At 38.2% G+C, this 16640-nt stretch overlaps 2 protein-coding genes across 2 annotated transcripts in view; one reads left to right on the top strand and one right to left on the bottom strand.

Annotated features, from left to right (window-relative positions):
- rad51 (RAD51 recombinase) overlaps positions 1-5174 on the top strand; it is a 10665-nt gene extending 5491 nt beyond the window's left edge. Inside the window, exons 7-11 of the mRNA XM_052096470.1 lie at positions 1-66; positions 149-262; positions 2324-2453; positions 4495-4616; positions 4714-5174. Coding sequence (XP_051952430.1) covers positions 1-66; positions 149-262; positions 2324-2453; positions 4495-4616; positions 4714-4837 — 556 coding nt within the window. The 3' untranslated portion in view covers positions 4838-5174. The remainder of the gene's footprint in view (positions 67-148; positions 263-2323; positions 2454-4494; positions 4617-4713) is intronic.
- A 144-nt stretch (positions 5175-5318) lies between these two features.
- rmdn3 (regulator of microtubule dynamics 3) lies at positions 5319-16191 on the bottom strand. The gene is made up of 12 exons (XM_052096469.1): positions 15819-16191; positions 15532-15703; positions 14731-14871; positions 14336-14639; positions 10782-10884; positions 9624-9684; positions 9098-9173; positions 8934-9011; positions 7338-7436; positions 7137-7190; positions 5823-5903; positions 5319-5673 (listed from the first exon to the last, which is right to left on the bottom strand). Exons 1-12 carry the CDS (start codon positions 15961-15963, stop codon positions 5590-5592), a joined length of 1398 nt encoding a protein of 465 aa, XP_051952429.1. The 5' UTR covers positions 15964-16191; the 3' UTR covers positions 5319-5589.
- Positions 16192-16640: the final 449 nt, after the last annotated feature.

The raw sequence follows: 16640 nt of genomic DNA, 5'->3' as shown, positions 1-16640 counted from the left end.
AAAAGCCATGTACATTGACACAGAGGGAACCTTCCGTCCGGAGAGACTGCTGGCTGTAGCTGAGAGGTCAGAGCAGCTTTGCAAACACTCTGTGCTTTGCTAAACATCTCAGAGGATCCTTTCATTCTCTGGTTGTTTGTCGTATCAGGTACGGGTTGGTGGGCAGCGATGTGCTGGATAATGTGGCGTATGCGAGAGCCTTCAACACAGACCATCAAACACAGTTGCTTTATCAGGCCTCTGCAATGATGACTGAGTCCAGGTAACACATACACATTACACTTGAACAATGTCTCTTCTAATATCCTTTCTGTTCTCTACAGTCAGTTGTTGATCATAAACAACACAAAATAAACATGTAATGCTAATCATGCGTAGCATAGATAGGTTAAAGCCATTCTAGTCTGATCTCGTTAACATGCGCTCATTTACAGATGCTTGTTACAGAAATCCAGATTCCCTTAAAGAGACAGTCACGGTTTTTAGCAAGTGTTAATAAAGTAGTGCGCATTAAACAGTAATCAAATAAAAATGACAGAATATGCATTGGCACATTTATACTCGCCGCTGCATATTCAACCAAGAGCCAATAGTGTTTGTTGTCATAAATGTCAAACCTAATGTGACGCATCCTAATGCTATGTTTGAAAATATGTGGATGCAAAAGAGCAGGGATGTGATTCTTCCAGATTAATTCGGAATTCTGTTTTTGTCCCGACCCCACATGAATTATATAAATCTTTAAAAAAAGAGGAGGGAGGCGGTTGTTGTTTATGTATCATCGGGGCTTTATATCCTGTCCTGTGCATTCTCGATGAGCACTTTTCACCCAAATAAGTGTCATTCAACCTTCCCTTGGATAGTGCCACTGCTCTTTCAGCACTTGCACGCTGCTCTCCCCTTTCACTTGCGGTAGGTGTAGAAAAAAGGGAGAATTACTTAGGTGGCGGAACAGGAAGCAGGTTTCCAAAACATTGGCTTGCAAGTTGCTACTGTATCAGTATGGATGTTTTCACACTCGTCTTCTTAAACCTGTGCGTGCCTGCAACCTCTGTTCCAGCCGAGCTGGCTTTTTCAGGTGCACAAATGAATCGCTTCAGTTGAGCCAAATCCCATCTTTCACCGGACCACATTGACCCGTTTATTTAGCTCAATGAAAATGTATGGTCTGAGTATGTAGTAAAAGGCCTTTGTAGGCTATGTATGCATATTTTTTGCTCTGTCAGTTCATCAAAAGGATACTTTTCAAATAAGTGCCAGATGATAAATTGGTTAAATATATTTTATTCTGTGAGTGGATGCCAAATTTTAGGATAATATATTAGGTTTATGTTTCTTATAGGCCAGTTTTTCTATATTAGCTTTTTTTTAAAATTATTTTTAACATCTTAACTGTTATAATTTTCTTAAATGGCTGTCATTTTTTTGTAGCTCATGCACGTCGCCAAATAAACTTTTCAGCACATTTTTTAGACTTGCTTACCTGTTCATTTTCAACAATGTGCTGACTGATATATGTTGGGTAACTTTTACTTGGTGATTTTCATTCAGCATGCTATAGGTTTTCTCTTATGTGTCCTCCACTGCTTATTCTTTCAAGTGTTTTCAACAAATATGTCTATATTGGCCTCACGTTGATTCCATGAATGCTTGTCATACGTTTTAATGTACAATGATCATAATGCAAGGCAATACGTTGCAAATATATGGCCTTTATCAGTCAGGCATTTAGTATATGATTTAGCTATAAAATATTTTTAAATATTTTAATACTATTATTTTGATGGTTCTTTGTGGTTTCTTTTTAGACTAGCCGACAACCAAATTTCCATTTAAACTTTAGTGAAAGTAGTCATTGCGCACATCCTTAGTACAAAAATAGTCTGTGTTGTTCACTTCAGTCAACTCTGTGTGAGCGAGCGGCGCCCTCTAGTGGGTGTGTTAGACATACAGGTCACAGTGAAATTAGATTATCCAACATTTACCATATTACAATTCAAATCGCAAAGCTTGCCAAAGAGATCCCTTCCCAAATGTTGTCTAGAGATGCAGCAAGCTTGAAACATGTCACAAACCAAAACAGAACAAAGCAATAGTTAGCTATCTATCTGTGGCCATGCAGGTATCCAGAATACCAGAAAATGCATGTTAAAGCTTTATTGAAGCTTGCAGCAAAGACTAAAGAAGCTGTCTTTGCCCGGTACTTTTACCTGCTTTTTTTTTTTTTGTCCTTTGCCGATCACATCACTGGTAAGATTTGAAAGCTAGCATAGAGTGGAAGGTTTTCAGTTAGTAACATCTCATGTTTCGGGCTGTTCCCTAGATATGCTCTGCTGATAGTAGACAGCGCAACAGCCCTTTACAGGACAGACTACTCCGGACGAGGAGAGCTGTCCGCTCGCCAGGGACATCTAGGACGATTTCTACGCATGTTGCTCCGTCTCGCTGATGAGGTAAAACATGAGATTGCAGCTTTGCCAGGGGGTTTTTTACGATCTGAACAGAGAAAAACCACTGGCTGATATGAAAGGAATTGGAAGCATAATAGGGCTGGGTAAAAAGAAAGGTTTTCAGAGAATAAAACTTGTGTAATGTGTCTCCATTTGTCATTGAATAATGTCTCTTTTAATATCCCTTCTGTATTTTCAGTCAGTTATTGATTAAAAAAACAACAAAAGCTGTGTGACGACTCAGCCAAAACACTTCTTTGAGATGCTTGCTGAACTACCGCTATTCTTAAAGAGACAGTACCATTTTAGCACTTTTACTCTATATCATTAAGATGCTCCCCTATATAATTTAAAGCATTAGCTGAGAATTTTTTGCACATGTTATCACAATGGACATTATAACTAGGGCTGCATGATATGGATGAAATATGGGATAAGTAGTTAGATAATGCAATATGCGATAATCCTATAATGATATCATCGGAGCGTGCGGAACATTGGTACCCCCAAAACCCAGTTTATTGCGAGGGGGGGAAAAGAACTTGTATACCAGAGATCGCAGTCATAGTTGTCTTTTGTTCAAAATGATTGTAGTTGTACTGTATAATATATATTGTTTACAATTAGCTACATAGTCACAAATGTGATGCGCAGATTATTCACTATCTATTGGAACATTTTGGAACTGACACAAGGGAAAGTAAACATTTGTGATAATCAGACAAGCTAACATGGTTATCAGCCGATCATGATAATTGCAAAATGGCCAAATACCTGCCGATATATCAGCCAGGCCAATTAATCGGTCTGCCACAAATTGAGAGCTTGTGAATCTAATGGTGAAATCTGTTTGTGGCAGGGAGGGGCCGGGTCGTGATTCCGCACACCCGGCCCCTAGTCAGGCGAATCAAGCCTCCGAGAAGAATGAAGACCAACTGGAAGCTGCAGTGCAAAAGAGAGAGATTTATGAACAGCTTTTCGACACCTTTGTGTCTTTTTGTTTCAGTTTTATATTAAACTATTATTTATATTGTCAAGCCGGTTCTCGCCTACTGCTTTCCATGAATCCCTTTACACTGGTGCCAAAACCTGAAAAGGAGGAGAGATGCACCGTAGTAGAGTCATTGCCACTACCATCCACCCCAACGGAGTAGCCGCCACGGCCATCCGCCAGAGGAGCCCGGCCGCCAACCGTGAGGGGAGGAGGGGCTGCAAACCAATCGCCTGGAGCGGTTACCGCTGCCAGGAGCGAGGTAGACCCCTTACGTCCACCAAAAAGGTGGCAGGGCATTCCGTCCGTCATGGGCCGGAGGTCTGCCTCCGATCCGTCCGGGGATGCGTGGCTGTCGTCCATTAGAGTGTGGAGGAGTGGCCGAGGACCAAGCTACGGCGTACGGCGTTTTTTTTTGTTGTTTTTTTTTTTTTCTCTCTCTCTTAAACTGCCGCTCTGTGTTGCCTTTCCCTCTCTTTTTAAAATGGCTCCCCGGCCTGAGAGAACGAGGGAGGAATGTGGCGGGGCCAGGTCGTGATTCCGCACACCTGGACCCTAATCAGGATAATCAAGCCTCAGAGATTTACGGACAGCTGTCCGACACCTTTGTGTGTTTGTCTTTCTGTTTAAGTTGCTTATTAAACTATTATTTATATTGTCAAGCTGGTTCTTGCCTCCTTTCCATTAATCCCTTTACACTGTTTTAATGCCCAGCATAGCACGTAATAGACATTAATAATGCCAAGCTAATCATTTCAAATGTTTTCCAAATCTCTGACATTCTTCTGTGGAACACAAAAGTAGTATTTTTAAAGATTATCCTGGCTGCTCTTTGCCATATAATGAATTGGGACTGGGTCTGCTAAAGCTACAACGAAAAAGCATAATAAAAGTATTCCGTACGACTCGTGTGCTGTATTCCAAGTCTTCTAAAGCCATTTGATAGCTTGTTGAGTGGAGCCGACCGAAAATCTAAGTCAAACATTATGGTGAAAAAAACTATGACAAAATGTTCATTTTGGGGTAAACTGTTCCTTCAACTCTCGTTTGTAGTTTGGTGTTGCCGTCGTCATCTCTAACCAGGTTGTAGCGCAGGTGGACGGAGCAGCCATGTTTTCTGCAGATCCCAAGAAGCCGATTGGAGGAAACATTCTAGCACATGCCTCAACAACTAGGTAAGTATCACGATTAGATGGTGATCATGGTGTTAAATCATCCTTTTTTAGGTTAAGTGTCTCAAGTAATAATCTCGAACCCCTGTGTCTATTGTAGATTATATCTGCGGAAGGGTCGAGGTGAGACACGCATCTGTAAGATCTATGACTCGCCATGTTTGCCCGAGTCGGAGGCCATGTTTGCTATAAATGCTGATGGAGTAGGTGACGCCAAAGACTGAGAAGTTACACAGATCAGAGGCTCTTCGTTACTGTGCACTCTGTTAATGGATATACAAGAACATCAGCCAGAGAAGAGGCTTCTGTGAAATTAACAAAAGAAACATTGTATATGTGGACCTAACTTAAGGATACACATTGTTTAGTCTGGAATTATAAGTGGGATTCTTCCTGAAATTTACATTTCAGTACAGAAGACTGGGCATGTGTATAATATTATTGGTTTATTTACAGCTGTCAAGATTGATGGAGCTGAATTATTTGAGCAGGTGTAATTATTTTTTTGTTGCTGTGGTGTCAACTTTTTGTGTTAACATCTTTAGTTTTGTCTGGACTGATTTCTCTTGTACATAAACTGCATCGAATTAAAGCATTTTAACTGTTGAACCCATGTAATCATTCACTTTAGTTGCAAACACTAAAATAGATAAACAAGCCAAATACTTATGGTATTTTATTATCATTTCAGGATTTCACTTCATGTCACCACATATCAACATAAATAGATTTTTAGTTTCAAAAGCATGTTAAAATAAATAAAAATTAGGAATGATTTGAGTTACCCTTTTAACTAATAAAATGCAAAAATGGTTATGATTGTAAGATGTAAACACGTCAATGTATAATATTTTGGATTTATATTACTGAATGAAAAGCATACATTACAAACAGTGATCTTAAATAAAATAGAGCAAATATCAGGTGTAATGTAAGATGATGACTAGAGGACAGTTTTCATTGGACCCCACCACAATTAATTCACACTGCTGGTCGGCGTGGCTGTTGTGCTGTCAATAAAAGCCTTTAGCTCCTCCTGTAAAGCAGCGCTGTCAGAGTCCTAAAGAAACAGAACAATCAATCTGAGATGCTTAAAATGGCAAACTAGTAACAGGTCCAAATCGTGAATCTGCCCCAGAACACACAAGACCTAGTTTTATCGAAATGAACAAAACAGAACAGTCTGCTAAGAGAACAAATATAAGTCACCTCATTTGCTCCTGTTGGTGTGTTTAGAGCTAACTGGACCCAGTTTCTGGCCTCTGACGTGTTTCCAAGCTCCTTATGACACTGAAAGTAGATATATAATATTAAGCTTATCCTAATAAGAAACTGCTTTTAAATTCAAAATGGAAAATTCTGTCATTATGCATCAATGTTGTCCCAAACCCTTTTGACTTTCTTACTTTGGTGGAGCACAAAAGGTGATATTAGACTTCCAGCAGACTTAAAATATCAAACCATGGTGTTTTCTCTAGAAAATAAAAAATCCGGTTGCGGTCAAATCAAAATTGTCAACATGGTATTTCGTTTTTTTATTAATTTGATTCATATGCATTGGGATATGTTTTGTGTGAATTGCTTTATTCTTATGGTGATTTTTATACTCTTCCTTTTAAAGGTATGTATAGTTTGTATAGATTATTTTGGTTAGTGTTTTTATTATCTTCTCTCCTTTAAAATCAACCTACCCAGGGCCACAATATGAAAATGAGCCATTTTAGCTAAATCAGGCATATATACATTCACATGATGTTAATTAATGAATGGTGGCCAAAACTTTGATGCTCCAAAAAGCAAATAAAGGCAGCATAAAAGTAATCCATACGACTCCAGAGAATCAATGTTTTCAGAAGCAATCCAATAGATTTTGGGTGAGAACAGACCAAAAATACAACTACTTTTCACTGTACAACTTGACATGGCAGTCTCTAGGCAAGATCATGATTTTAAGCTTGATCCTAATGTTAGACGCATACGCAGACCGCTAAATGACACAAGGAAGTGTAATCGAGCTTGAAATCAAGATCTCCAAAGAGACTGCTGATGTCTGGATTTATAGTGAAAAAGGAGTTCTATTTAGGTCTGTTCTCACCCAAAAACAATTGGACTGCTTCAGAAGACATGGATTTAAACACTGGAGTTTAATTGATTACTTTTATGCTGTTTTTATGAGAGCTTCAAAGTTTTAGGCTCCATTTACTTGCATTGTGTGGACCAACAGAGATGTGATTTTCTCCGGAAAATATTTGTTTGTGTTCAGCTGAAGAAAAAAAATGAGGGTGAGAACTAAAATGATAAGATAATTTTTATTTTTGATTGAACCATTCCTTTAATAAATAAGTACAAATACAAAATAAGTGATATTTGTCATTTTAAGCTCAACAGCATCCATCGGCAGTCACTATCATTGTATGGAAGAGAGCAGCCTAAATATTCTGCCAAAACGTCTCCTTTTGTGTTCCACGGAAGAAAGTCAGATTTGGAACATAGACATGAGGGTGAGTAAATGATGACTATTACCTTAGCAATATAAAGCCTTACTGATTTGGAGAAGCCTGGATTTAACTCCTCCGCCTAGAGATCAGAACATAAACGTGCGATATCGGACCAATCACAGCATGTGTTTTGATGAATTGAGCCACAAACATAAAGTTTTTTTTATAGCAAATGTCACAGATCCATAACATAATATTGATTAAAAGATTATTTACGGATCATTACTTTGAGAAAGTTCTCCAAAGCTTCATTCAGTGAGGATGTGGGTGGAGTTTTATATAGCGTGGCAGCAGCTTTCTTCTCCAACCAATCCAGAGAAGTCACCTACACACAGACATTAACCTCATGTGGGTTGTGTAAAGTTGACGGAAAGCAGTTGATCGCTAAGAAAGGCTGTTGGCACAAAACTCAACGTTTTAAATTATTTATGTTATTCTACAAACTTGTTTTAGGGTTTTTTCAAAATCCCTAAACTGAGACCAAAGATTCTAACACCAACTCCTCCAAGAGCTTTTAAGCTACACCCTCCAAACTTATTACAGACCTTCAGACTGTTCTGACTTAAGTGTGCTATTTTCAAATAGATCAGACTGCTCAGCGAATGATCAAAAATCTGAAAAATCCCATAGACTTACTGACGAAATGTTCAAACGGGCCAACGAAATGCTTGTTAATTCAAACTCTAACTGTCAAATGTAAACAAAAGGCCTTTGATCTGCTTTAAGTTGGTCTTTCTCTATCTGACAATCGATTTAAAGGTATGTCTGACTATATCTAGCTAGCTGGCTGTTTGTCTTACTGTAATATCTGTTTAATCATCAAACTTTTAAAACTAGTTGAACTTTAACAAAAGGCTTGGTCAAGCCGACTCCAAAGTTTACCTTCATGGTGTCCTGCCATGGACACCATACCTGTTTAATGCTATCCGTACAGTAGACTCATAAACAGAGATATTAACCAGTTCCAATGATTCCCTTAAGGCTCTTAGCTGTCACTCTAGGGTTATTGTTTACCTCATTGAGCAGTCTGCGGTGTGCCCTTTGAGTCATCCTGGCTGGACGGCCACTTCTAGTGAGAGTAGCCACAGTACTATATCGTCTCCATTTATAGACAGTACTTCTAAATGTGGACAAATGAATATCTAAGCTCTTCGAGATAACTTTGTAAACCTAGCTTTATGGAAAGCAACAATTCTTTATCATAGGTCTTATGAGATCTCTCTTTCGCGAAGCATGGTCCATGTCAGCTTCTTGTGAATAGCAAACTCATAATGTTTGAGAGCTTTTTAAAAGTCAAAGTAGCTCTAACTCACACCTCCAATCTCGTTTCATTAATTGGATGTCAGGTTTTCCAACTCCTGACACTAATTAGCTTTTGTTGATGTCTTCAGCCTAGCGGTTCACTTTCTTTTTCCACAGCACTGTGATGTTTAAAGGGATGTGTTCATTAAAGACTCATTTTGTGTGTTGTTAGCTTAGCACATTAGCTTTGTGCATCGTCATTACTTGTGACTTTAATGAAAATTTTCACATTTTATGACCAATTAATGCAGAAATCTAACTAAATCCAAAAGGTTCACATACATTTTCATGCCACCGTATCTAGTTAGGCTATGCTATTAACCTCTGATTATTAACAAAATTGTTATGTTTTCTTATGGTGCTTACAGTGCAAGATTCACTGCTACAATGCTAGGATGTTCTAGATGAGGAGGTTACTAAAATAATTCATTGGCAAGTCTTTTTTGATATTCCGGATATGACTCAGGTGCTTCCTTCAATAAGTCTATGGGATTTTTCTGGTTCACTTATTTGAACTGACCTCTAAGCACCAGCGGCCAAGCAGGTAGAAACAGATCGGGTCATCATCACACAGAGCCAAAGCTCGATCCAAATGCTCCTGTCGGAAGATCCCAAGACCATCAAAACATATATGACTGACCAATGAAAGAAGTTAGTGGTGTTTATCTTATATTCCGGCCTCACCTTTAAGACACGCCCACTTTTCAGCTTTCCATGAATGCTCGCGTACTGTGAAGACAAACGCGCCAGGATCGCAAACCTGTGTAATAAAGCTGTTTAGTTTGTAGTCATAAAACCTGAAAGAGAACTGCCATTTTCGGACATGGATTCCCACTGGAATTTCTAATGGGCTTTTATAAGTGTTTTTTTTTTTTACAATTAGCCGATTAGTCGACCATCGTGGCACATCACTTATTAGGTCCGTGGTCAACATTACATTAAGAGACTTTGACATTTAGTTCAACAACATACAGCAGGTCGAACATGAATTTAGAAACTGCTGTATGCTTTAAAATCACAAGCTGCTAACAAGTTGCTACATTAGGACTATTGGGGTTATCTGCTTTATTACACATCATTTGTCAAGCAAGTAAATGTTTATGTGCTTATTATTTTAACCCCCATTATAAATTCCAGAAGAATCCATGGCTTTTACTTACAGACATGAATGTGAAGAGTGTGTGTTTGTGTTTGTGTGCTGTTTTCATACCACTTGTGACATTTTGCACTCAGTCCACTCCTTGTCAGCGCTGCTTCTGCCTCATAATGACCTTCAGGGTCAAAAGGTCAAAGCATTTACAGTTACAGTCATATACAAGTTTCCCACATCTTTTTAAAAGCTTTTTAAAGGAATATTCCAGGTTCAAATCAAGACAGCATTTGTGGCATTTCTTTTCTTGAAAAAAGCAAATATCTGGTTTACAGTGAGTCACTTACAATTGAAGTGAATGGGGACAATTTTTATAGGGTTTAAAAGACAGAAATATGAAGCTTTTACATGAATTATTCTGTTAAAAGTGTATTGTGTATTATTTGAGCTGTAAAGTTGTGAAGATGTAAATCATCATTTTTGTGGGGTTACGTTATCATGGAAACAAAGTTGTAAAATTTGATATTGAAAGTTTACACAGAAAAGGTTAGTAAGCAATTGTATCACACTAAAATCATGTTACCATACATATTTTTATCTTGTGGCTATACTTTTGAAATGTCTCATTCACTTCCATTATAAGTGCCTCACTGGAACCCAGATTGATTTATTTTTTTAAACATGTACTGAACATCACTCTAATCTCAGTGACTTCTCCATTAATTCATGATTACTTTATAAATATATATTTTTAAATCATTTCATAGAGAAGAAACTGATTTCTGATTTTATTAGTAATTTAAGTGTTGGAGAACCCCATAAAAACGCATGTTGACAGGAATCACTATGGATTACAATTTGTGTTGATATGCGGCCGAGTGCGGTCGCTGATGAAAATGTTCAGAACAGCATGCCTTGTCAGTTCTTCAGTAAAAGAAGCTAATTGGTCACTTTATGAGACCACAAGAGCCCGCCCCAGTGACAGCACAATTTTTTCTAACATGTTTGAAGAGCTTTCCTAGTTGTTGGAGTCATTAACTCGGCAGGGAGTTCTGTCGGTTAAGGGATTAACCTGCAAACTCCTGCTGGCAGACGATAATGAAAGCTCCGTCTCTACCCTACTGGTTGCCGATTATTGCGATAAATGAAGCTTATGACTGAAAACCTTGGGAGAAATTGGCTGGAGTGAAACTGACTGAACAAAAAAGTTTTTAAATTCACTATAGAAATGGGAAACGTTTACATATTATACATGATATATATATTATATTTTGTCACCTTGCTCTGCGTAGTTTTTCTTTTCTTCTCTGTCATGTGCAGTTTCACACATGTCGCTGTAGGCACGAGCCAGTCGCCACACATACTCCACATTATCACCATACTGACAACAAAAACACACACACAACACACAAAAGCTGAAGTAACTCAAAAATTAAACATTTAGCGCTGATAAGTTCATATCAGCCCAATACAAAACTACCACATTAAATAAGGTAGTGTTGGTGGATATAGTTTAAAAAGATACTTTTATGGTTGATCTTAATTATTTCAGGATTGAGTCTTAACCCTACTTTTCTTTTAAAAAATAAGAAACATTTAGGTTACCATGTGGAACTTACAATTAACGTGAATGGGATACATTTTTGGAGGGTTTAATCCTTTAAGTTCTGAAGGTGTTTTTAAATATTTCCTGTTTCCGTGACAGCAAAGAAAGGGTCAAGTGATTGTATCATTGTAAAGAAAACGTAAAAAAAGCTTTTGTACTGCTTTTGTTTTATTTCCAATCATGTTAATTGTATCTGAGAAAAAAAATCTGTGTAGATACGACAATGCAATCAAAAGTTACAAATAAAACAAATTTAGTAATCAAAATTACAAAAACTATTTATCATAGTGTCCAAAAACATCTCCATGTGTCCAAAAGGTTCTCTAAACAAATAAAACATAATAATTGTACATAAGAACTAATTACACATGCAAACGCAACAATGACTAAAGGTTTGCATAGCATACATATATGATTTAAGTAATGAGATTTCACTGAATGAGTGCATTTTGACTCAATCAGTCTGCATCAATGAGTCTGTGTCAATTACATGGCGCCATCTCCTGGTGGCCATATGAAACATTGTGCTTTGTTTGGATTATCTAATGATATGCATCAGATTACCTTGTGTGTGGACTTGTGTGAAAGGTAATCACCTCCTCTAAGTAATGTTATGTGATGTTTTATGTTCTGTTTATTTTTGTGAAGTTATAAGTGAAAAAATGGCATTTAAGCAACAACACCATAATTATCAAAGACATATACTTAGCTATTACGCAGTATATTTTTGGATTTGATGGTTGAATTCTATTCTTTGAGAGCTTTCCAACAACATATGACACATGACTGTTTGATCAGTTTGATGTTTTTGAATGCAATAATATGTAGTGCAATTTTATATATATATATATATAAACTGCACTTTTTTATTTTATATATATATAAACTATCAAAACAGAATATTTCGCATTTGTGTGCAAATTTCAAAGCGCTTGTTCAGTTTTGGTCATAATGCCTGTATGCAATGTAAAATAGAGCTTCTAAGCTTTCAAATGATACATATTTTGTGTTGGTCAATACTTCAGTTATTCATATTTTGAAGACTTTTTTTCTCGCAGGGGCACATCCGAGCTTAAATGGTTGAAGGCAGAAATGTGAAGCTTATAATTTTATAAAAGCACACATTAATTCTTATGTTAAACATCCCATGATGCCCATATTTTGCCATTGCAAAGCCTTTCTATTAAACTAACTAGAGAACTTAAGTCACACCCATTATATCACATTTGCATGCGGTATGAACATAATTGTCCAGTGTTTCATTCTGACATTTATTTAAATGATGCCTTAAGCATTAATAAGTCCCCTTTCTGCTGGACAGAGTGGATTCTGAGGGAGGTTAATACACTCGGCGACCTATATGAGAGTGGAATGTTGAGATCATTTGAAAATTTGGTTCAACATTTCAGGATTCCCACATTTCATTTCTTAAGGTATTTACTGCTGTGCTGCCTGCTCTGCACTATTTTTGGGAGTAGCATACACCCCCTAAAGTGGCAGATACTCTAGAAGTGGTGATTACTGCTATTACTCAGTGTATTACTCCCTGCTAATTCAAAGTCTGGGGGACAGAGCTTCAACTTCTCTCAAGAGATTATGGGAGAAAGTTTTAAACTTGAGTGGAGGGAGTGTAGGCTAGGATTCTAAAAAGTCTACATTTAGAGGTCTGAAGCAATTTAAGATTTTGAATCGATTCTATTGGACCCCCTCTAGATTGTATATGCTCGGTCTTAAAGACACACCCACCTGCTGGCGATGCCAATCAGAAGACGGGGACACACCCCATGTTTTTTTTAGGGATGTTTTAATATCCAAGAATTTTGGTTGAGTGTTCAGAGCTTTACGTGTGACGCATTGGACACTCAATTTTCATTTTGCCCCAGACTCTGCATCTTAGGGGATGGGGCGGTCATTATTATTGGGCATAGTCAATTAAAAAAGTTGGGTCCTAGCCGGAGTTATGGTTTGCAGACAAATTATCCTTAGGGGGTGGAAGTCGGCTGGGGCACCCTCGTTTTGGGAGTGGGGCGGGGAGATAGGCGGAGTGGAAGCATTTGAGAAGGAGATTTTTTGAAGGCTGAGAAAATGGGATTTGTTTGATAGGAAGTGGGGTAGATATTTGGCTTTTTTGAAGGGTTCTTGGGAGAGGGGCAGTGGAGAGAGATTTTTAATTTGATGTGTATGTGCATTCTTGTTTTTTGAAAGTATATATATATTTTAAATGTTTTTATTTTTATGCTCTAATTGTAAGTGACCACTGTAGTGCGTGTGTGTGTCGGGTGTGGGGGGGGTTAATGTATATAATTGATTCTGTATTTTTTGTGTTTGTCTGTCTTGTGGATGGAATCAACATAAACTGTTAATAACAAAAAAAAGACACCGTGAAATATAAATAACATTTTTGCTGCTTTCAGTCTATATCTATTAACTTTAAGGTCTCCTATATGCGAATGTACTTCTAAACGTGACAAAATTAGTTTGCAGAAGATATTTGCATTTAAAATCTGTAGTCTCTCTCTTCCAACTAAAAAGACTCAGGAACATCATTGATGTCACATCGAGATTGAGAAACCTTGTCCAATAAAATAACTTCAAAAACCGAGAAGGCACCCTCCCTCTACATCTGTTCAGCGTGTCTGGCTGTATTCTAACTGGTGCTGATCATGCACTTTAGGGCGCACAATCCATGCTGTAGATTCGTTCCAAACAGATTTTCCAATTCGAATTGCTTAAAAAATTAGATCTGACTGACAGTAATCACTTTTCAGCCATCAGAAGTTCTCACAGTGGAGGGTAATTGCCTTTGAAGGGAATAGGTCATAGGGATGATCACTTCTGAATGGGACTTGCCAATACGAGATAGATGTGAGGAAAACTGTTCCAGCTTATTTATATAAACTGGAGGTTTCTTGGGATGTACAGCTCGATTGAGTGTTCTTTATTCTTAGTGTATTGTGAATCAAAACATGGATATATTATCTTTTACTCGCTTGTTTCTCGTCGTAAGCAAAGACATGTGCTGTGTGTGTTTGTGGGCTGGTTATGGATTGATGTTGTCAGACATGAGCAGCATGGTGGATGGGGGTGTGTGTGTGTGTGTGTGTGTGTTGCTGTAAACAAAAGCCTATTGGCTATTTTTAAAAATGGCACGAGTCGTTTGACATGTTCTGCCCCCACATTTTCCCGTTTCATTGCTCGTCAAGGTGCTTCACGGGTTGATACTCACCAGCGGTCTGTTTTCTGTCAACAGCTGGAAGCCCTCTGATTTCATCCCAGAATCCCCGGCATGCAGTAGATCACATTGGGCGAGCAGGAGGGCAAGCTCCGCGCTGGGAACGTTCATTAAATAGTCCACCATCAGCCCGTCATCATCCTCTTCCTCGGCCTGGGAGTCCTCTTGTCTCAGCGTGAGCACTGTGGCACAGCTCTGCTCATCCTCCTCATCCGAGTCTCTGCCGTCATCGTCACCATCTTTATCTGTCTCTCTGTCAGTGTAGTCAGACTCAGCGTTGGAGTATGCTGTGTTGTATCTGTGAGAGTGGAGAAGCCATTAGTCTGAGTGGTCAACTAATGAGTTTGGGGTGAGACTATCTGTTATGATATTATAATACTGTGACATACCCAGCCTCACTGTCGTTATAGAGACTGGTGGCTCCCGCGCTGGCAGTGAAATAAATGGAGCTGGAGCTCATGGACTCAGAGCGCTCCCTCGGCAGGAAGGTGCGCCGTCGCCGAGATCGTTGGCTCTCCTCCACAGTCCTCCTGAGAAGACAGAGAAACTCATATGAGATGATAAACAAGACAAATAAACATACTATCTATAAGGGAACGTTTACCATTATGCCAACTTGTTTAAAGGAAGCTTAGGAAGCTGAATAGCCTTCAAGTAAGCAAAGACATTTTGGAAATGGTTTATATTAGTTTTGTGAAGAGCATCATGAGGTATAATATTACATGTTGGTATGGAAACATAGGGGACAAGAACAGGAATAAATTATTAAGAGTAAAATAATTGGGAAGCCACAAAGACAGATTTCAGACATATATTTAACTCAAACGAAGAGGAAAGCCATGTTGATAGTGAGGGATCCTTTACATCCCTGAAAGATTGCCTTCAGGTTAAGAAGTAATTTATAACATCTTCTGATGTTTTATTGAATATGAAATTGTTGATTTGAATGAGTTGATGATTCTGACGTGTACAAGGCTAAAAGGAAAGGATGTGAGTGCTGTTGCGTGCATCTACAGATGTGAAAAACTGTGTTTCCTTGTTTTATGCAAGATGTTCTTAACCACCATGTGGGGGAGCAAAGACACATTTCCACGTGAGTGGACAATAAAGATTAATGAATGTAGATGAGACTAGAGACTGAATCAGATGAGATTCAAATGAGCATGTGAGAGGCTCTTCTGTTCACCCACTTGACGTCCTCTGCGATGGTAGTGGTGATGTCCCTCAGACTCTCTCGAAGCTCAGCGATCTCATTCCGCAGACTGGACACACTCTTCGTCACCTCATCCAGAGTCTTCCTCAGTTCCATGTGCTGCTCAGGAGACAAACCGCTCACTGCTGCGGAAAGAGCCGCAGAGTCCACTGAAAACACACACACAGCTCATTAATGTCATATTCATACATCTCTGTCTGTCACTATCTGCCACTTTATTGGCAAGAAAATACAGATTAAACGTGAAAAGATGAAGGTTCATACCCGCGTCATCAAGCGTGTTGTGCAGCAGCAGGCGACTGTTTCTCCTCCTGAGGGCCTCTTTAATGATCAATAACGCGATCAGACCGGTGCTGACCGTCACACCGACACCGAGACCGATCGCTGCGTTTCTGCCGAGCCAGCTCATCGTGTACAATCCGTCAAAATTCGTCTGAGAACTCAGATATCAGCACATCTGCAATTTTCTCGCGTGTAAAAAAAACACTCGCTTTCGCTTTCACTTTCACTTTTATTTCCATCATTTAGAGATATAAACATGGCCTCTCATTTTTATTTAAATAATTACTGATATCTGAATCTAGCGTCAAACAGTTTGACAGTTGATGACAGCAAGCAGCTCTGAAGAATAGTCGAAAGGCTCTGTTTATGTGTGTTCATGCGTGCTCATTACTGCCTCTTGGCGGTCTGGAGGAGTACCACTTACTGCGTAATGAAACAAGAATGATAAAATATAATAATACAAATGTTACGAATAATATATAGAACGAAATCTTAATTATTAATAGTAACATTCCAAAAAATTTTAAATAAAAAATGGTAATACAATTTTTACGAGTAATATATACAACGAAATATTTATTATTCATAATAACAAATTAGATATTAATTTATAAAAATAAAAAATACACTGTATAAATCTAAATATTTATTATTAATTATGAAAAAAGTAATGTTTTTCATCCATACATATGTATCAGCTATATATTTTATTCTCTATTTTCTTTAACTCTGGATATAAAAAATATAAAAAATACAAATTAGAAAAAAACTTCGCTATGTTGTTTGCGGGTCTGTGACGCTGAA

Source organism: Xyrauchen texanus, chromosome 28, assembly GCF_025860055.1.
Source record: "Xyrauchen texanus isolate HMW12.3.18 chromosome 28, RBS_HiC_50CHRs, whole genome shotgun sequence".
In the NCBI taxonomy this organism is placed as follows: domain Eukaryota; kingdom Metazoa; phylum Chordata; class Actinopteri; order Cypriniformes; family Catostomidae; genus Xyrauchen; species Xyrauchen texanus.
This window is presented reverse-complemented; position numbering and strand designations above follow the sequence as displayed.